This window comes from Rhinichthys klamathensis, unplaced genomic scaffold (assembly GCF_029890125.1).
Source record: "Rhinichthys klamathensis goyatoka isolate OS25496 unplaced genomic scaffold, OSU_Roscu_1.1 h1tg000243l_1, whole genome shotgun sequence".
Classification (NCBI taxonomy): domain Eukaryota; kingdom Metazoa; phylum Chordata; class Actinopteri; order Cypriniformes; family Leuciscidae; genus Rhinichthys; species Rhinichthys klamathensis.
In genome coordinates, this window is record NW_026606765.1 from 1,274,206 (window position 1) to 1,295,740 (window position 21,535).

Here is a 21,535-nt window from a genome sequence, read left to right on the forward strand (position 1 = left end):
CTGGTTACACTGATGTCTTTTTTAGGGTTTTATAGGGTTTGGGCTCTTGGGAAACCAGCCGGCTGACCAGCTAAACTGTGAAACTAGTTTAAACCAGTTAAGACCAGAAAACCCCCATAGGTTGGTTTAAGTCTTTGTTTTCTTCAGCAGAGATGTAGAGTTTGATGCTAACAACAAATACAAATATGTATCGCACACAGATATTGCCTAAGAGTTATTTAAAAAAATGATATACAACCATTTCTATTTATAGTCGGCACTCGACATGCTCGACTTGTCCGCCATCTTGGATTAATTGTTTCTTTCGCAATCCATCTGGGAAGTAAAATGTGCGACGCCACCTTAGAATTTGAACAAGTTCATCATTTGTATTTAAATGTGTATGCTGTTTTTTTTTTTTATTTAGGTTGGGAATGCCCTTGTGAAGAATTAACAAACTAAAATATATTTGAAATGATTTATACTATACTATATAAGTATACTAAAAATACATTTACATATTTATGTACTTAATATAAATTCCCTGCAATTGTACTTTTGGAATACTAAACTGATCAACTTAAAGTCTGCTAAATTGGAACAACTAATTTGTACTTGATGTACTTTAGTTATCCAGAAGTAGTGCTGAAGTTCACGTGTTTGATTGTGCAAAAGTGGAACTATTGCAAGTATAGGTTCACTTTTGCATAGATATTATACAGAGATCATTCTATCCTTACTAATAGTGATATTGAATCACATTTTAGGCTTAACATTAAGAAATGTGCATTGTAAGCACTCCAAATAAAGTTTAATTATAATATTTATATCAATAAGTCTTAAGCGTCACGTTAGTAAATATGTTCATGGATTTGTAGTATACTTAGTATGAAATAAAAGTATTTTAAATCCATTTTAATTTCGTTTTTTTTAAACTAGGGTGACTATTATTCTTTATTGTATGTAATTGTAAGTTTTGTTAATATAAAATGAAAATGTAAACAATTTGGACAAAACGAGGCATCTTAAAAGGCAGCATAAAGCGGTCTACATAGGTAGCTTACTAGGTTTTAGAACAGATCCAGGTTTTAAACTCACAAACAAATAAGGAACCGGACGGAACAATGAAATGCACCAGGGCGATTTCTGAAAACACATTTACAGATCATTGGTCTCCGTTCACTATAACGTTTCTTGTTGCTTTAATCGTATGGTCTCCACCCATGACATCACTTTCGCCACTTCCTGTGCTTTTATTAGTGGGCTCCTCCTGCAGAGGGCAGCGCTGAGAGTCTGTCTGTGGCGTCGGCAGTCCTCCGTCTCGCTTTAGTCTCACAGACGCGAGAGTTTGGTGTCCTTTATGTCCGAAAACACGTCCCGCTAATGTCAGTAACTGCGCTTTTAGTTCCCGGGGGCGTGTCAGACCTCAGTCTGCTGCGTATGCGGGTGCATGTCCAAACTGTCCAAGCTTCCTCCCGTCTCAGAGTCTTCGAACCCACAGGGCACGGAGGAAACGTCGGAGGCAGAGGAGGCGTTGACGGACAGGCGCTCCTCCCTGCCTGTGAAAGTGCTAAACCCCTCCCCCGCGGAGCCGAGCGGCAGCTGATGCGGGGGCAGGTATTGGCTGGGGTGGAAGTGTGGGCGGGGCTTGCGGTCCCCGCTCAGCGTGCTCTCTCTCGAGGCGTGTGGATTGGCGGGTGAGGTGTCGTATTCCTCGGTGGGAAGGGGCGGGGGAAGCTGGTCCTGGGACATAAACTCCTCCTCCTGAGGAGGCGGGTAGTCACTGTCGATATCGAACCCGCCGAGGTAATAGTCCGATTCTAAAGTCCCGCCCACTTCGCTCGCCTCATAGGTGGGGACTTCCTCGATGTCAGGTAGGCGTGTATTCGGCAGCCAATCGGAAGTGTCCCAGTGGTATGCTGGAGAAACAGGAAACAGGAAGTTAGTAAACATCGAGTGAACGAACAGCTAACGGGGTCCTTCGGTAGGTACGGAATCGTGTTTGGGCTGCATGCTCGACCGTTCTGAAGGGGGGTTAACAGGTTAGATTTCGGTCCTGTCCCAAATGATACACTTGTCGAGACCGTAGGGTGTCCCATTTGCAACCTATACTCATTGGAAAAACGTGCGCTATCTGCAATTTAGTAAAACTCTAAAAACGTACCTATTCAATGCAGTTTCCAGCTGTAATGAACACTAAAACAAAAAAAAACTATCCCTGTTCACACAAAGTATGAATACAAGGGCAGATTAGTGATTAATGAAGACTCAATTTCATGGGGTTCCTTGCACAATACTATGTTATGATTTCGAAACCACACTGTAATCTTTTTTCCCGAAGTTGTAAATGAAACAGATGATAGTACGTTTTACAAGATTCAAATTCAAAATTCTTCAAATTTTCTAGTTTAATTCAATGTTACTTTCCATATCTTTGTAATTATTTACAAAATTTACTCGCAATTCCTCAAAATTTTGAGATATCGCCCAGAGATGTTGGCACAGGCACATTTTTCGAATGAGTCTGGGATTCCCATTTGTGCTGTGTTTTTGGGGGGGATTTGGGACAGGAACATTATACTGAACATTTCCACATGCAGGTCTTGCTGGAGTGAGTGGACATGCCTGCAAGGTGATCGAAGACACAGCCAGGGGTCAAGAGGTCAAGGTTCAGAGAACATTCATCAAAAACGCAAACCAAAATAAATGAAGGTGAGGATTGCATGCTGCGATGCATGAAACACAGAAGCGCAGGGACACACACGCACACAAACACACACACACACACACACACTGTACACGACCTAATCCTCGCTATCAGAAAACATCAATATCAAACAAAAGAAAAACACAAAGTCAGCAATGGAAGCACTGCGGGGAAAGAGACGAAAAAGAGAGGAAAGGGGTGACGGAGGACTGCAGGTACTCTGATGTGTGTGTGTGTGTGCGCTCATCGACAAAGAGCATCTCGCTGTTGGATGATGTGACACTTCCCAGAATGCAATAGCTCAGTTTGTCAGCAATACGGGAAAGGGAGAGCGAGAGAGGGAGGAATAGACAGAGAACAAAGTCTGAAAAGGAAGGAGTGCAAGAACTCCGGGAGATTTAGCTGAACAAAGCAGGAGGAAAGAGAGAATGTGAATCACCTCTGTTGAAGTTTTGACCTTGATCCATAACGGACACTGGTAGGCAGAAAAGAAGCAGAAAGACAGAGAAAGACAGATTTGTGGATCAGCACCAAACCCATCCTATATCCAGAACTGTGTTTATGTACAAACACCATATTCAAATGCATCAACATTGCGAGTAGATGTGTGTGGTTTGTGATATTCTGGTGCATGTGATACCTAGGTTTGGGGATCGTTTGGATTTAAGCGATTACGAATCCGCTTATCGATTCCAATTCCTATCGATTACACTGCATAGTTCTCTTTTTATAAATACAATATAGATGAATCCTTATTAAAGTTACAGAAGTTATTCAGCCAGGATCAGAGAGTGATTTTCCTTTTATTTTGATCTTTGATTACCTTAAATGACAGGTTTAATAGGCTGCTGTCACTTTAAGAGCCAATGTACTGTTACACGTGCGTTTTCTTTCACAACTGTTTACATTTACAGATTTTGACATCAGTTTGTGTGTATTTGCCCATTCAAGCGCAAGACGACGCTAAATAGAACTCAATTCAGTATTCACACACTACATGAGACAGAGCCGTGTTTTCCTGCGCTTGAGCGGTTTAAAAATCACATTAATATGCGCACACAGGAATCAATATGCGGAATGGAAATGCACGTCTTTCCGAATCCACAGTTCTTGGAAATTTGGAACCGTTTCTAGATACCCAACCTTAGTGAACATGGTTTCAGTTTTATTCTACTAAAACTGGGTTAACATAATTGAAGCAAACAAAAGTAAAACAAAACTAGATTATTTATTTTTCTGAAGAAAATATGCATTGCCACAATTGATTTCGAGGTGTTGCCAGGGTGTTGCTATGCAGTTGTTTTTTAGCCTGTTACTATGCGGTTACTAGAGCGTTCTGGGTGGTGGCTTTTAGCTGAAAAGCTGATCGCTTAAAGGGGTGGTTCAGGATTTTGGACATCGGGCCTCATTTCCAAGTTAGCCTTAGTGTTATTTATCAGTGGGGACAGTTTTCAAAAAATTTCATCCAGTCGTTCCAGTTGCATAGTTCGCCGGTGCTAGGCTAGCACGAGTCAACGGTAACTGCCAGTGATACTGATAAATAACACTAAGGCTAACTTGGAAATGAGGCCCGATGTCCAAAATCCTGAACCACCCCTTTAATATGAGATTTAAAGTCATCATATTGTCTATGTGGTGTTTATATGTCTACGAGTGGATCTCTGAGCTGGTGTGAGTGAGTGGAGGCGGGGCTAATCTGCATATTCATAGAACCGCGTATACTAAATGAGGCAAGGGTGTAGAGTTACATTCAAGCTATTTTAAGGCATGAAGATTTTTTCATGGAAAAATAACTTTTAAATATAAAATTTTGGTGAGTTTTAAGGGATAAAATTATTGACTACAGGGGGATATTAAGTAGCACAAACAAGGACCAAATTTGAATATTTAGGGTTAGGGTTTGTTCAAATCACTAATACCAAGTATGAGCACTAGTAAAAGTGACAAGATTAAAAATGCTGCTTTTACAGTTTATTTTTACTATGAAATTAAACTATTTATTTAATAGTTACATTAACTAGTAGGCTATAGAAGAGGAATTAAATTACCATGGTAAATATTTGTAAGGGTAAGAGACAACAGAGAGCAGTGGAGACTAAAAACAGAGAGAGAATGGTGCTGTAAAAATGTGCACATTCCTTCCCAGCTTATTAAAGTGCCTTGTTTGATCTTCATCAGTATGCGTTTGATGGAATGTGATTAAGTTAGGGCTGAAATGTCATTTAAATGTGGACCAAGACCAAAGTAAGTGCGAGTCTGTAGTCCATTATTGAGCAGAAAAACAAGCAGTCACACATACTCTCAATATCTGTTACAGTGACTCAGAGTCATACAAACTCAATTCTGCTAATTAGGTTTACATCTTTGTCCTACAAGATTGGGTGAAACCTTTTGGACTAAAAATAAATACAACATGGCTTTAGAGATTGTGTACATCAACTAAAACATGTAAATCAATCCAAAAATTAACATTCTGTCATCATTTACTCGCCCTCAAGTTGTTCCAAACCTGTATGAATTTGTTTATTCTGCTGAACACAAAATAAATTTTGAAGAATGTCGGAACCAAACATTTGATGGGCCCCATTGACTTCCATAGTAGGAAAAATATCTTCAGTAGATTCAAAATATCTTCTTTTGTGTTCAACAGAAGACAGAAACTCATACAGGTTTGGAATAACTTGAGGGTGAGTAAATGATGACAGAATTTTCATTTTTGGGTAAACTATCGCTTTAACTAATATAAAAGAAACCACAGACACAAAATATAAGCTAGTTAGTTATTATTCATAAAATAAGTCCATCAGGCCATGATGGATAACATGTCATTCATTGTGCACTGTTTTTAAAGGTGCAGTAAGTAGTTTTGTTATTTTATTATTGTTAACTAAATCTAAAACAATAAAAACAGTTTAAAATAAAATAAAATATAAATATTAGATGAAAAACTTTAATTAAAAATGTTGAATAGTTGAAATATGCCTTATTTGAAGCACTAAAAGTACTATAACTGAAATATATTAAATCTATACAGAGATATTAAATATAACAAACTAATAAAAATGTTAAAAGCACATAAAATGACTAAAACTAGAATGAAAACTAAAAATACAAAAAGAAATCCAAATTCAAAATACAACTAAATAATAAAACGGTATATAAATAATACTAAAACAACACTGCTTTAAAGCATATTACATCTCACAAAATGAGAAATATGGGAATGCTTATGCTAAAAACATCTTTGTATCGGCCAATGAAACCAAAGATTACTCCATGGACCTTTTAAATATACAGCTGAGGGACTGCTAGGACAATATGAAGCAATGTTTTAAGATGTGTAAATATGAATTAGTTTTGAAATGTCTCGGCATGAACTAGTTTCAAGATTCAGAAGTTTGTTAGATTTGCAACCTCTAAATCAAAGGACAAGCTCAAACAAGCTCATCAGCCTACATTATTTTAGCATGTCTAGCTTTGAAGATACACTTGAAAAGATTTTTTTTGTTTTTTACAACTTCAAACGTGTGTGTTTGCAAGACTCGCGCTCTTCCATTGAGGATAATGTATGATCTGGGGATGTGTTTGGAGGTGTGTGTTCGTCAGAGAAAATATTTGAGCAGAGACTGTGTGTGTGTGTGTGTGTGTGTGTGTGTGTATGCTGTATCATCTTGCTGACTGGGGTGACGCTTCTCCTCACGAGTATCTTATTCACACACACACACACACACTACATTTTGGTATTGTACTTAAAGGGGTGATGAACTGAGAAATCAAATTTTCCTTGAGCTTTTGACATCTAAGAGGTCATCAAATTATAAGAATATCCTGTAAGTTTCAGAACTGAAAACGTCCTTGTTAGTCCAATAAAAGCTTTTATTGACACCAGGCTCAGCAAACGATTCGTTTTTTTAAAGTGGGGAACTATGACGACAAAGAGGATAAAACACCACCCCCGCAGAAGAAGATCAACGCCTACTTCAACACGGACAGTTTAGCCCCGCCCACCGATTCGCGCATTACACGAAACTCATTATAATATGCAAAACTGTTATCCACTCACAGCAGTGGGCGTTTACTTCCAAGTCTTCAATGCAAGACGCCCATAAAAACCGAGCGTTTTTGAGCTAGGCTCAAAACTAGGGTAGAAAATAGCCTATTACTTATTAATTTTGATGTTTTTGAATGTAAAAACCAAGCGAACGTCATAAGTTGACCTCAGACAACAATATAAAACAATTTAAAAAGCCAGTTCATGACCCCTTTAACTATATTTTGGGAAAGAAGCAACTGAAAAAAAAAAGAACAATTCAGAAATAAAAATGCTTAAAATATATAATTTTTTTATTAAGACTAAAAGTTCAAAAAGTTTTCTTTAAAGGGATAGGGTTAGTTTGTAGTCATTATAATAATATGAGGGCTGTCAATTTAAACTAATTGTTGATGATTATAAAAAATTAAATGCTTTAAAAATACGTATTAATGTGAAATGGATGTAAAATACATTTTATTTCTATCAATTATTGTTTTACATTTAATCATGAAAACTTGAAACGAATAATCTGCATACAATGCGATAAAATCCATTAATTATTTACATGACTGACAACCCTAATAAAAGTCGATGGTCCACATGTAGAGCGCCAAGGAAATGTGTATATGTGTAATCAACAAAAAAAAAGAAAAAAAAAAAAGAGAGAAAGACAGAGTGTGTTTGTTTAAGTTCAAAGGTTTGTTCATGTGTCCTCAAGCGCTTTTAAGGAAGATGCTTCAGAATCCAGCGGTGGGAAAGAGTACCTTCATTCTCAATCGTGTCGACTGCATCATTGACCAGCCGAATTACCGTCACTATGGAAGCTTGGAAAGAGAAAGCAATGAAGACCAGTCAGAACCTTTCACACACACACACCCACACACACACACACACACACGCGCACGCACACGCGCACAGGAGAACCCAAACAAACCCACAGACTAATCAAACTGAAGAATCAACTCCACAATATCTGTTACACTGTTGGTCCACTGCAGAAGCTTCTGTGCCCTGATTGGCTGCTGATGAATTTAGCTGTGACCAATGAAAGGCAAGCATGGCATCATTCCAGCGAATCTGAGGAGAGATGGTGGTGATGTAACCAACACACAAATTCACATCCACACCTGCTGCATTCAAGTCAGATCAGAATAATCGTATTTACGGGACTAGAGTCACTACAACGGCGTATTTAACCGTAAGAAACCCGTTTTCAAAAGTTTGCGTTTTCAGGCGCCCAAACCGCTGTTGTCGTGTAAATTAACGGCCAAAATGCTTTTTTATTTTTTATTTTTTTTTCGTTTTTAGTTGAAAACAGTGTCGTGTAAACAGCCCCTAAGTATAGTCGAGTTATATTTACTCCAGACCTTAATTTACTCAATAAAGTTGAAGCTGAAAGTTGAAAAACATTATAAAAACCCATAGGAAAATCTCGAAGAAACCAGCAGTTTATACTTGCACAGTGGTAGTAATAAAAAAATTATAATAATTGGTATGCTATAATACATCATAATAGTGGATGTTGATTATAGAATTAGTTTTTTTTGTCCTCTTGATGAAGCAATAAATCTACCATACTACTTTAAAAATACTAATTTTACTGATTTATGAGGCTGTCTGTGATAAAACTACATTTCCCATAATTCTCTTCTGCAGATTTGAGTGTGGGCCAATTACGCATTGCAAGTTCAATACTAAGGTATTAAATGATAAATAATAAATGAGCAGACACACAGATGAAGGATCAACTGCAAACCGTATACGCATATATTTTGCTCTTCAAAAAAAAAAAAAAGGTTTGCGAAAAAATTTAGAAATATGAAATTGACTGATAACAAAAATAACTTGAAAGAGTATCAGGACGTAATTACGATTTCTGAAGTTTTCAGGCTGACTCGAGAGCAGCAACACACACACACACACACACACACACACACACACACACACACACACACACACACACACACACGCACACGCACACACACACACGCACACCAAACACACACGCACACACACCTGTTTAAATATTCACTCCATTAACAAAATGATGATGAGGAAGGATGACTGTATGAAGAGTCCTGAAGAAAGACGCATGTTGTTTTATCCTTTCACGATGAGTAGGAACAACAGCAAACACACACACACACAGTGTCTTACCGTTATCATCACAGGAGTCAGACTGAAAGGAGCTCAGCGATTGGACCTCGGAGTTGCTGCCCTTGTTACTGCCAGAGAAACATGTGACCTCCTCCAGCAAATCCACTTTACCTAAACACAAAAGATCGGGATGTCAACCAATCACAACTTCCGTAACTTTCAATAAACACACACACACACACGTTTCGAATCTCCACGCCGCTCCAAGTCCCTTCTCTGATGTTTGTCTTTTAATTTCTTTCCTTTCCCAGACATTTTTGGCTTTGATCTTTTCTTTAATGGTGTCATGGAAACGGCTGCATATAATAGTCTCACTTTGCATTTCACAGGTGGAGCTTTTTAAGACCCAAGAGGGTTTGAATGGAGGACACCACAAACCACGAGGAAATGAAAAATGAAGTAATTATAGGCGGTAAAAGCCTCGGAGGATTCAGATGGGGGAGAATTTAATGCCAGAGGGAGAATGGCTTTTGCCATCAGCTTTCCCACGACTAAACTGAGCCCATATACATACTTCCATAACCACTTTTCTTTCAGCATTTATCGACGTGAAGAGTTATATCAAGCCTTTTAAGGGAAATGCGTTTTTTTTTTTACTATAGGACTTTTCTCTTTGTTTTTACTCTCAAAAGCACTCCCATGAGCCGTTTACAGGTCGCCTGATGAATAATGCAAATAAAAATATTCCTTCAGGAAAGAAACAAAAATATTATGCATCAAATCAGCATATTAGACTGATTTCTGAAGGATCATGTGACACTGAAGACTGGAGTAATGATGCTGAAAATTCTGCTTTGCATCACAGGAATAAATTACATTTTTAAATATATTATAGAAAGCAGTTATTTTAAATTGTAATAATATTTTACTATTACTGTTTTACTGTATTTTTTAATCAAATAAATGCAGCCTTGGTGATTATAAGAAACTTGCACAGTAGTGTGTTTAACAGTTCCGTTCGAGATAGTCTGGAGTATTATTAATAATGATTTCAGCTGAGATAAAAGTTGAGGTACATTCCCATTAAAGATCTGTCCACAGATCCACAACAAGCCTTATCTCAGAGAAATATTCCCAAATACATCTGCTGGAAGTCACCTTGGATAAGAAAACATGAAAACAACACAAAAACAAGTAAAGAAAAAAAAGGCACAGAGAGAAAACAAACATTTGAATAAAAAATATGTTTAAGCAAAATACAAAAAAAGAAACGTAGTATATATATATATTATAAATATATATATCTATCTGTTGACTGAATTTTCTGAATTCACACAGTGCTGATTTTTGAAAAAAAAATCAAAAAAAAAAAAAGAAAAAAAAACCGTTTGATTTTGTGGAGTATTTTTAAACGTGGTAAAATGGTTAAACAGAGCTGAGAATACACATTTTATTGGTAGCCGAAGCATAATATAACTAGGGTTGTGTATCGAGAACCGGTTCCACACTTCCAAGAAACATAGATTCAATAAGACGCGCATTTCGATTCCGCTTATTGATTCCTGTGTGCGCATTTTAATGCGATTTCAAACCGCCTCTCATGTAGTGTGTGAATACTGAGCTCTATTTAGTTTCTTGAACGGGTAAACGCAAACAAAATGTTGTCAAAATATCCAGTTAACACAGTCGGTTTTGTCTTAAGTGAGCGTAAACAGTCGAGATAGAAAACGCACGTGTAACAGTACATTGGATCCGTGCAGCTCTTAAAGTGACAGCAGCCCAATAAACCTGCCGCCGTCTGTGTCATTTAAGTTAATCAAATAACAAAAGACAAAGAAAAACACTCACTGATCCTGACTGAATAACTTCCGTAACTAAGTATTGCAGCTGCAGCAATGTTTTGTTAAAGGTGCTCTATGTAACTTTTCTACTAAAATGAATCCTTTTTTTATTGCCTGTGTGTGAAGGGGTTGTAATCACACATTAAAATGATCCACTTGTCGAGTTTTGCTATTACCTCAGAAGGCCAGTATTCCTATTTCTATGTGAAGTCGCCGGGTCGGATTTACCGCGAAATCCAACGGATGTGACGTGCATGCGCGCTCCCGAGCCTCTCTCCTTATATACAGTCTATTGTAGACGGTCAGGGAGTTACGTCCGGTTAAAGGCGCACGTTTTTCGGCTTATATCTCAGTCAATCTTTGATCAATATTCCCAAGACTCTAATCGTTCGTAGTGCTGGACGGGGCCTTTCGAACGAGCCCACCCCCGAGGTCCAACTCGCCCGGCTCCCCGAGTTATAGCCGTTCGAAATCGGGGGTCCCAGCGAACGGCTATCCGGTAGGGGGCATCCCCGAGGCCCCCCACTCTAGCGTTCGGGCAAGGGTTCCCCTGGGACCTCCTCCCCCGAATTTGAGCTCTCTGGGTCTTTGCGTTCCAGAGATACGAGCGATTTTCTTCTGAGATCGTGACGTTACCGGCGTCCGCAATTTTGCAGCGCGCCCGATTGTTTTCTCCTAATATCTCCGCGAAAACACCACCAAAAACTATGGAACTTATATGGTTCTTTTCAGCTCGACTAGATGGTCCCAACGAGCTCGGTGCTCGCCGAATCCGTCAAGTATTCGCCGAGATATTTGTGTAATAGACGGTATTGTCTATGAGTTCGAGCACGAGCGCTCTTGTAAAATTTGGTTGCAATCTGAAACATCACCACTAGAGGCCGCTAAAATTTACATAGAGCACCTTTAAAATATGTTTGATATGTTTTTTTGTTTCGTTTACCTCATTGGAATCGAAACTGGGAGTCGATAAGAATCTGACTCGATAAAAATCTAAATCAATACCCAATCCGAAATATAATTAGCTAACATTTTTAATAAATGTACAAACACTAGCCAAGGGTTGTGTAAAACTTTGACGACATGCGTGCCAGTTCTGCTGATTCCGCGAGGGCCTATTATAGCATTACAGCTTTATTTCCATGTCATCCTCAAATGAAGTGACTTTTGATTTGGTTTACAAAAAAGCAACATCAAATGAACCTTAAATCGAAAGCTTTTACTCCTTAAAACGGTTTCCACCTTCAGCTAGGTTTTCAATTTTTTAGCCGTAACCTTCATATGAAAGTGTATTTTGATTTGATTTACCGAAAAAACCCCCACCATTAACAAAGAATGGTGGGAAGCTGTGGGCGGAAACAGTTTCAACAAATACAAGCTTTTCCTCCTGTGCGCTTCTGCCGTAACTGTCATAGCAGGAAACGGAGCTGAGTTTAAGAAGATAAAAGTGTGGAGCTGCTATTACATGTACTGATAACACCAAATCTGGCAGCAGGTTTTGTTATCTCCGCTGTAAACAGTCCTAGGTCGCAAAACCATCAATGCATCGGTATACAGTTTCAATGCTTTGGCGTTCTTAGTGTTGGCGTATAGGGCTCAATAAAAGTCTGAATATAAAAAATGTGCATGTCAAAAAGCTCAGGGGGGTTACTGAGATAACAGCGCGCGCGCGTGTGTGGAACGGACAATCTCTTGAGCTGTGTGAGGTTAAACGCAGTTAAATACGATATTTAAATAAAACATGTTAAGGGAAGGATGGATTTCTCATAGTTGACAGGCATGAACTGATCAAAGCCCTCTGATAAATTCACACTGGCAAACACATTTATGCATAAACATAATCTGCATACAAACACACCAGACTGCGTGGAGTTACATGATTCTGCCTGGAGCGAGAAATGTTTTTTTTTTTATATATATATTTTAAATCAGAGGGTCAATGCATTACAATTATAATGCAGTTTAACATCCCGGAGTGCAACGGATGTCAGCAATAATACACACACAGCGTGTAAATAAAAGATAGATGGAATTTGTGCAATATTATTGGAAAGAAAACAATATACAACAACAATAACATAATACTAATAATATTCTTTAAATATTTGAATATTCTAAATTTGAGGTCCTTTAAAAAAAAGATATATGCAAAATGTATTTAAAAATAAGATTTTTTATATACTGTACATGCCCCATTACAATAATTCTATTAATATTACAATCATTTAATATATGACATTAAAATTATATTTATAAATATATTCGAAGATAAAAAAAGAGAATTTGGGAAATATATTCCTGTAAAGATAATGATCAAATATACAAATTGTTTAGTGAACATAAATAATAAAAGGAGTTATTTAAAATGACAATAATAATAATAATAAACTTTGAATTTTCTTCATTTGTTTTGTTTTTAAATGTATATGCATTTTAATGTTTTACATACAAATAAACATCTTTATACATGCACAATTACTATCATTCTTCAGCTATTAATTTTACAATTATATATATGATATTAATATGATGTTGAGACATATATTTAATTGAATAAAAGAAAGGTAGAATTTGGGAAATATTACTGGAAAGCAAAAAATGAAATACATAAAAGGTTTTGTGAAAATGAATGATAATTAATGACCGATTTAAAAAGACATACTAAATAAATAATCAAATCTATTTATTCTATTAATAATAGAATTAAGACTTAAGAATAGTCTTAATAAAAAATAAAAAAAGTCTTTGAATTTTCTTCAATTGCGGTTATGGGGTTATATCTGGTATATGATTTTGTTTTCTTAATGTAGTTTGTGCTGCTATTAATATTCCAATCATATAATATATTACATTAAAAATATATCTACAAATATATTTTCCACTCAAATTCTCTGATGCGCACACAAATGCAGCACACACATATCTCTCACCCTCGTCTTCCCAGGGGCTCTTCCGCAGCGAGTCGCAGTCAGACCGGCACGGGGAGACGGGGGGCAGATTGGGGGCGACACTGCACACGACCACACCCCTCCGGTTGGTCCCGCCCAGGATCCGCGGCGACTCCGACGGATGGAAAGTGCTCATTTCCGTCAGCTCCGGGCCTCGGCAGTCCCCGTGCCTCTTCTCCAGGGTTCCCCGAGGGTCTCCGGGGAAACACGGCGTGTACGCCATGGGCCTGACGGGCACCTGAGGCGGGCCCTCAGTGTACAGGCTGATGGGCTCCCCGATGGCACAGCGCAGGGGCGGGTAGTGCCCACCGTTGGCTTTGTGCAGGAGGGCGGCTGTAGCCGGATCCTGAACCATGGAGAGGTTGTTCCGGGAATAGCTCTTCTGGAACACCTTCTTCCGGAAGGCGATGAAGAGGAGGATGAGGGTGAGGATGAGGAAGAGAACGACGGCGATGCCGATGAGCTCCTCCTTCCCGACGTATGCGTGCCCGGCCTGCATGTCCGGAACCAGCACCGGGCGAACCGAACAAGCGCTGCCCACGAAACCAGGAGTGCAGTTGCAGTAGAAGGAGCCGAAAGTGTTGACACACACACCGCCGTTCTCGCACAGCTCGCGTTCACACTCGTTCACGTCTTCTTCACACCTGCAGAGGGGAAATAAACACTCAGTGGTTGTCGTGGCCCAGTGAGTTTGACTGCATCAGTTTAGTGCCCTTGGCCTGCTTTAAAATTGATTGTGACTCGGCAGAAATGCATCAGTCTATAAAAAAAACTGACAGTGTGTCCGAAAAGCTGGCATGATGGGATTAGTTCACACACAGCCTAAAGTAATCCGACTGTCTACACTGAAAGTGAAAATGCTACACGATAACAGCCAATCAGGACTTATTGTCACACATTTGGAGCTGGATTTTTGGACCGGTGAGATTTCGTTGTGGGCGGATAGAAACTAAGCAAACTGTCACTGCTGGTTAGGACAAAATAAAAAAATAAAAAATCTTTTGGGTGCTAATCACCATGTTTCAAAGACAATGTGAAATCAAATGTGACCTTATTTACTTCCATAATAAATATGGCTGGTCTTTTGCAAAAGCCACTCAGATGAGAAAACAAATATAATAATCCACCATAAGTAAAATATTGTTAATGTATAATATATTATACATTAAAAGTTTCTATTTATCAAATAACTCTATTCTATATATTTATCAAAAGTTTTGGATCAGTAAGATTTTTAAAAGAAGTCTCTTCTGCTTTCTCTCTGCTACCTTTCTTTTATTAAAGGCTGCATTTATTTGTAAAAAACAAACAAAAAACACAGTAATTTTTTCAAATGTTATGACAATTTAAAATAACTGTTTTCTGTTTTAATATATTTTAAAAAGTAATTGATTCCTATGATCAAAGCTGAATTTTTGCATCATTACTCCAGTCTTCAGTGTCACATGATCCTTCAGAAATCATTCTAATATGAGGATTTGATGCTCAAAAAACATTCATTATTATTATCAATGTTTTTCTCTGGATTCTTTGACAAATAGAAAGTTCAAAAGTATTAAAGTGTAAAAGTGAATAAAAGTATTGATTTCTTTTATCCCCCCCCCCCCCCCCCCCCCAAAATAAAATAAAATAAAAAATTCTTACTGACCCCAAACCTTTGAACGGTAGTGTTTAATGTTACAAAAGCTTTCTATTTCAGATAAATGCTGTTCTTTTGAACTTTCTATTCATCAAAGAATCCTGAAAATAACTGTTTTAAACATTGATAATTATAATAAATGTTTTTTGAGCATCAAATCTGCATATTAGTATGATTGGAGTAATGATGCTGAAAATTCAGCTTTGATCACAGGAATAAATTACACTTTACTATATTCACATAGAAAACAGCTGTTTTAAATTGTAATTATATTTCACAATATTAATGTTTTGTTTTGTATTTTTAATCAAATAAATGCAGCCTTGGTGACTAGAAGAGACTTCTTTTAAAAACATTCAAAGTCTTACAGGTCCAAAACTTTTGACTGGTAGTGTATACACACACACACACACACACACACACACACACACACACACACACACACACACACACACACACACACACACACACACACACACACACACACACACACACACACACATATATATATATTTATAAAACGGTTAGTTCCAATCCTTGATTCTGATTGGTCAATAGCTGTGCTTTATTCACGATAAAACACGGCTATGACCGCTTCACCCAACGGTTCTATGTATCACTACACAACACCCCTAGCAACCACTCTTAGCAACTTAAACAGATTTTTCATCTCATTGATATTGTTCATTTAAAGCTAGAGCAGAGCATTGTGAGAGATCGAGTAAGCGAGTGTACCTGCATTTACAGTAGACGTAGCATTTTCCTTCAGGTCAGTCCTATATTCATAATAAAAAAATGCGTTTGAATGTCCGCTGCATATTTTGTCCTTTTAACAGTCATGGGGTTTTCCGTGCATAACGTTAGTCATCTGTCAGTTGCGTCTGTCTTCTCCGTGATCACAAGTTCGAGTCCTTTCAAAAGCCTTCTCTACAGACTCACTCACTCACTCACTCATAAAGACAGTCTTTGCCGCCATCTATTGGCGAAATAATATATGTAACTTCTGTTGCTGTTCACGTTCCGGGACTATTTTTTCCAGCGGAAGGCAGGCTTTTAGTGATTTTACTTCATGAAAGTTGCATAGATACATATTTTTCGGCTTTAATATTTTTATTGTGTGGCAACCGTTTTATAAAAGCAATAAGGTACTCGAGGCAAGTGCTGTATCGTGAATAAGTAACGGCTGAAGGGGTTGCAGGCACTCCGCTTCGCGTCGTGCCTAACAACGCCCTCCAGCCGTTACTTATTCACGATACAGCACAGCCTCTCGTACCTTATTGCTTACATATATATATATATATATATATACACACACACACACACACACACACGTGTATATATATATATATATATATATATATATATATATATATATATATGTGTGTGTGTGTGTGTGTATTTACACTACCAGTCAAAAGTTTTGGATCTTTAATATTTTTAATATTTTTAAAAGAAGTCTCTTCTAGTCACCAAAAAAAAAAAAAAAAAGGTTGTTGATTGTGGCCTGTGTAATGTTGGTCCACTCCTCTTCACTGGCCTGCCAATATCCAGCAACTTCGCACAGCCATTGAAGAGGAGTGGACCAACATTACACAGGCCACAATCAACAACCTTTTTTTTTTTTGGCAGTAAAACTGCACATTTTAGAGTGGCCTTTTATTGTGGCCAGCCTAAGGCACACCTGTGCAATAATCATGCTGTCTAATCAGCATTTTGATATGCCACACCTGTGAGGTGGATGGATTATCTCGGCAAAGGAGAAGTGCTCACTAACACAGCTTTAGACAGGTTTGTGAACAATATTTGAGAGAAATAGGCCTTATGTGTACATAGAAAAAGTCTTAGATCTTTGAGTTCAGTTCATGAAAAATGGGGGCAAAAACAAAAGTGTTGCGTTTATAATTCTGTTCAGTGTATATATACTGTATAGAGAGAGAGAGAGAGAGAGAGAGAGAAAGAGAGAGGCAATTGTTACTATATATACTATACTATATATTTTATTAACAATATTACTATATATACTATACACTTGACTCAACTAAAGACACTGCAGTGCACGAAAGGCTGTTTAAAGTTTTCTAATGTCTGTTTGTATTGGCATCAATTGTGCTAAACGAGCGAATAAAAGTGTCTGTAATGAGCTACATTAGCATAAGCCAAGAGAGACTGCAGCTGTATAATCTCCTCTGTGCAGAGAGAGGCATGAAATGATCTTTTAAAAAAGACTAATGCTACTCAAACACAGATAGATTGATGCCACCATCTTGTGGCCACAGATTGCACAACAGCTCAAACTCAGTGAACAATTCAGAAACGACGGCAGAAAAATGTACACGGAGGAAATGTAAGTATGAATATGTATGCGACCATGGCAAGGAAGTCAGTGCTAAGCCTGTGCCAGTTTTTCCACGGTGTGGTGCCAACAGAAACAGGCTTGTGTACGTGTTTTAGAAAGGAACAGATGCTGGTTATTAAATTCCGTTGGCAGCTTATGACTTTGGGAATTTTAAGTTCATCAATCTAAATCACTACGTTCGTCAAACAGACACAAGCGTCATCGTTTATGACTAGACAAAAAAGAAAATCACACACAATATTTGGACAATAATTTTCTGAAATATATAAAATTATACACTAATACAATATTAAAATAATATTGATAAGTTTAATGTAAATAGAATATTTTAAGTTACATATTGTGAAATTATTAACATTATAAATTTGATATATATATAGAGAATAACTATCACTATTCTGCTAACAATTTAAGGACTATATCTATTTTAAATATTTAATATAATTACATATATTAAGCATAATCATAGATTTATAAATACATATGCAAATGTATTATTTATATAAGTGTGTACAAATAAATAGAATAATTAGAATAATATAATTAGAATATATATATTATACATTCTTTATATTCTACAATTATTAATATATCTATATGCAGTATATATGTTAAAATGCTACAAACAATATCAAAATACTATATTTTTATATTTTATAATAATGCTATTTATATTTATAAATATTAATAAACACATTAATACAAATATATAAATAAACACTACAATATATTATTTATATTTAAAAAATATTAATAGATACGTATATATATATATATATATATATGTCGGTAACTATCATTACTTTGCAAACAATGTTGAAATACTGCAACATATTATAACTATCATTATTCAGCAAGCAACATTACAATTCTACAATAAATTGTTTATATAAAAAAAAAATATATATATATATATATATATATATATATATATTTTTTTTTTAGAAGAAAAGTGTTTTTTATGGTTTAGTTTGGAATTCAATACATTCTTTCACACATCATGTGGGCTGAATAACTAAAAGGACAGTTGAATATGTTGGTAAACTGACGTTACGCCGGTGTATCCTCTCTTGCAGCTGCAGATGAAGGCGTTTCCGATGGGTTTACACACACCTCCGTTCTGACATGGGTTTGGCATACACACACTGATCTCTGTCTCACAGCGCCCTCCAGTGAACAGAGCACTGCAACTGCAGGAGTAACCTGAGAGAGACACACAAGACAGACTGTTTGTTCATGAATTGCAAAACAATCGCACAGACACACGCCGGTGGGAAATCGCGTGGAAAATGTCAGTGAGTAAACAGTGCGCTGGTTTTATCAGGTCTACCCACAAAAACAAACAAACAAACAGACACACACACGCACACTCGTCTGGCAGACACTCCTGCACAAACGACCTTTTCAAAGAGGATGTGTATGGCACGACACCGCAACTCCCACAAAGCACTGCTCCATTCATCAGAGCCAGTGAACGAGTGAAAGAGAGAGATGACTACAGTCGGGAGGAAGAGATGAGAAGGGAAACAAGATGAGACAAGTTGAGAGAAGAAAAGAGAAAAGGGATGAAAAGAGATGAGAAGAGACGGACAGAGAAGAGATGAGACATAAGAGAAAATAACAGATGAGAAGTGGAGAAAAGTATTAGATGAGATGAAATGAATAGATGAGATAGGAAAAGAAGAGATGAGATAAGAAGAGATGAACAAACTAAATGAGAAGATGATAGAAAAGGTGAGACAAGAAGAAAACATGAGATGCGAGACATGAAGACGTTAAGATAGAGAAGTGAAGAGACGAGAAGAGGGAAAAATAGGAGAGAGACCAAATAAGGAAAGAGAAGAGACTAGAAATTAGAAAAATGAGACTCGAGTACAATAAATCGACGAGAAGAGACAAAGAGAGAAAAGAGAAATGAGAGGAGACGGTTCGAGAAATATGAGATGAGAAGAGCAGAGACTAGACACAAACAGGTGAGATGAGAAGAGATGAGAGGAGATGAGAAGACAGGAGACGAGCCGAGACAAGAAGAGACGAGAAGAGAAGAGACGAGGAGACAAGAGGTGAGGAGATGAAACGAGACAAGAGGAGTAAAGAGGAGATGAGTTGAGAGGAGAAGTGAGGAGACTAGACGAAAGAAGACAAGGTTATAGGGTTTTTAGGTTATAAGGGGAAAGACGAAAGGGAATAAAACAAGACTAAAAGAAATGCAAAGAGAAGAGACGAGGAGAGAACAGAAGTTGAGGAGAGACGAGATTCACTGGAGAGCATGTGGAAAGCAGGAGCTGATTTAATCATCATAATTGGTCATTTGGTCTCCATCAGACTCAGTAGATGTGAGTAAGAAGTTCACTCAGCAGACAGAAGCTAAGCTGATCTGACTGAAGCCAAAACTGAGCAAAGCTTATTAACCAGAGTAATTACATCACAGAAGCAGATTAACTGGAGAGAAACTGAAGGAACCAGGAGGATTAATCATAACATTAAGATGAATCTCATCGCAATCCTAACACCAGATATTTCCGGAGGAGGGCCTGCACACACACACACACACGCACCTCCAGACGGCAGGCTGACGCAGGTGGCACCGTTGAGGCAGGGCTGGGCGGCACACGCGTCCGGATAGAGAACGCATCCCAACTTGAGATCCGTCAGTCCCACCACCTCCGCGTACGGGCTGCGCTTGTTCTGCAGCGGGAGTTCGTTATCGTTCAGAACCACGGAGTCTAGACAGCCCTGAAAGCCATTGGTGACCCGCGGACCCTTCCTTTCCGTCAAGCTGCGGGCGTCCGGAGGCGACACCTGCGCTCCGAAATAAATGGACAAATCTGCTCCCAAAGGACGGTATTTGGCCGTGGCCAGCCGCCGCTCCACGTACATGTCGTCTAGCGAGAGGCTGCTGTAGTTTCCACGCAACTCCAGGACCACGTGATGCCAGTTCCCGTCGTTAACCGGACGGCCGGAGATCCCGATGCTCCTGGGACTGTTGCTGCAATCCAACTGGAACCACAGCTTTCCCTCTTCGATCTGTCAATCAAATGCAGATACAGTCAGTCGACTGTATGTTAAATGTGACGCATTCAAATTTCATGTAAAAACATATATTGAAGTCCACCCTGAGATTTTGGGCACTATTTTAAGGATCTAAGCGCATGGTCTAAAGCGCAAGTGCACTAAGGGCGTGTCTGAATCCACTTTTGCAAGTTTAATGATGGGACAAATGGTCGGCGCACCCGGCGCATGGTCTAAAAGGGTTGTCCCTATTCTCTTAATGAGTAATGGGTGTGTTTTGGGCGTAACGTGCAATAAACCAATCAGAGTCTCATCTCCCATTTTCATTGAAAGCCAGTTGCGCTCGGAATGCTTCTCTAGCGAGGAAACGGAGGTTAAAGCTCATGAGCAGTATACTTTGTGGACCCACCTATAGGCACATATTACTAACGCGCTCTTTAAACAACAAACAAAATATTGCGCCATTGACTTTAGACCCGGTTTCAGTTGGTCAATGGCGCAGTCTATTTCAGTTGCCTCAAAATAGCAACGCGCAAACAATGCGCCCAAACACACCTCATTTTCAGACCAGCAGCCCATGGGCGCACAGATGGGAGCAAGTGCATTAGCTATTTAAACAACGTGGCGCAGGATGTGAAAATGATAACTGCGTCAGGCTGAAACTAGCAAAACACACTTGCTTTGCGCCTGGCATGTGATAGGGCCCTTTACGTTAATAATTCAATAATTTAACTAGTGCTGTCAAACGATTAAAATATTTAATCGTGAGTAATCGCATTAATGTCATAGTTAACTTGCGATTAATCACAATTAATCGCACATTTTTATCTAGTCTCTTGATTTCTTTTTGTCCCATTATTTTTTCTAATTGTAATGCTCTTATCAACATGAAAAAGTGGATCGGCTTGCTTTGTGCAAATGTG

At 38.2% G+C, this 21,535-nt stretch overlaps 1 protein-coding gene across 5 annotated transcripts in view; it reads right to left on the reverse strand.

The window, feature by feature from the left end:
* Positions 1–688: 688 nt before the first annotated feature.
* Positions 689–21,535, reverse strand: part of fat3a (FAT atypical cadherin 3a) — a 160,084-nt gene continuing 139,237 nt past the window's right edge. For 2 of the 5 annotated variants that reach the window (XM_056266008.1, XM_056266006.1), the window contains 7 exons: positions 20,159–20,627; positions 18,650–18,803; positions 13,588–14,249; positions 8,877–8,987; positions 7,484–7,543; positions 3,126–3,161; positions 689–1,898 (listed from right to left, as the gene is read on the reverse strand). In XM_056266008.1, coding sequence (XP_056121983.1) covers positions 1,399–1,898; positions 3,126–3,161; positions 7,484–7,543; positions 8,877–8,987; positions 13,588–14,249; positions 18,650–18,803; positions 20,159–20,627 — 1,992 coding nt within the window. In that variant the 3' untranslated portion in view covers positions 689–1,398. The remainder of the gene's footprint in view (positions 1,899–3,125; positions 3,162–7,483; positions 7,544–8,876; positions 8,988–13,587; positions 14,250–18,649; positions 18,804–20,158; positions 20,628–21,535) is intronic. The other 3 variants (XM_056266010.1, XM_056266009.1, XM_056266007.1) reach the window with 2 other exon arrangements.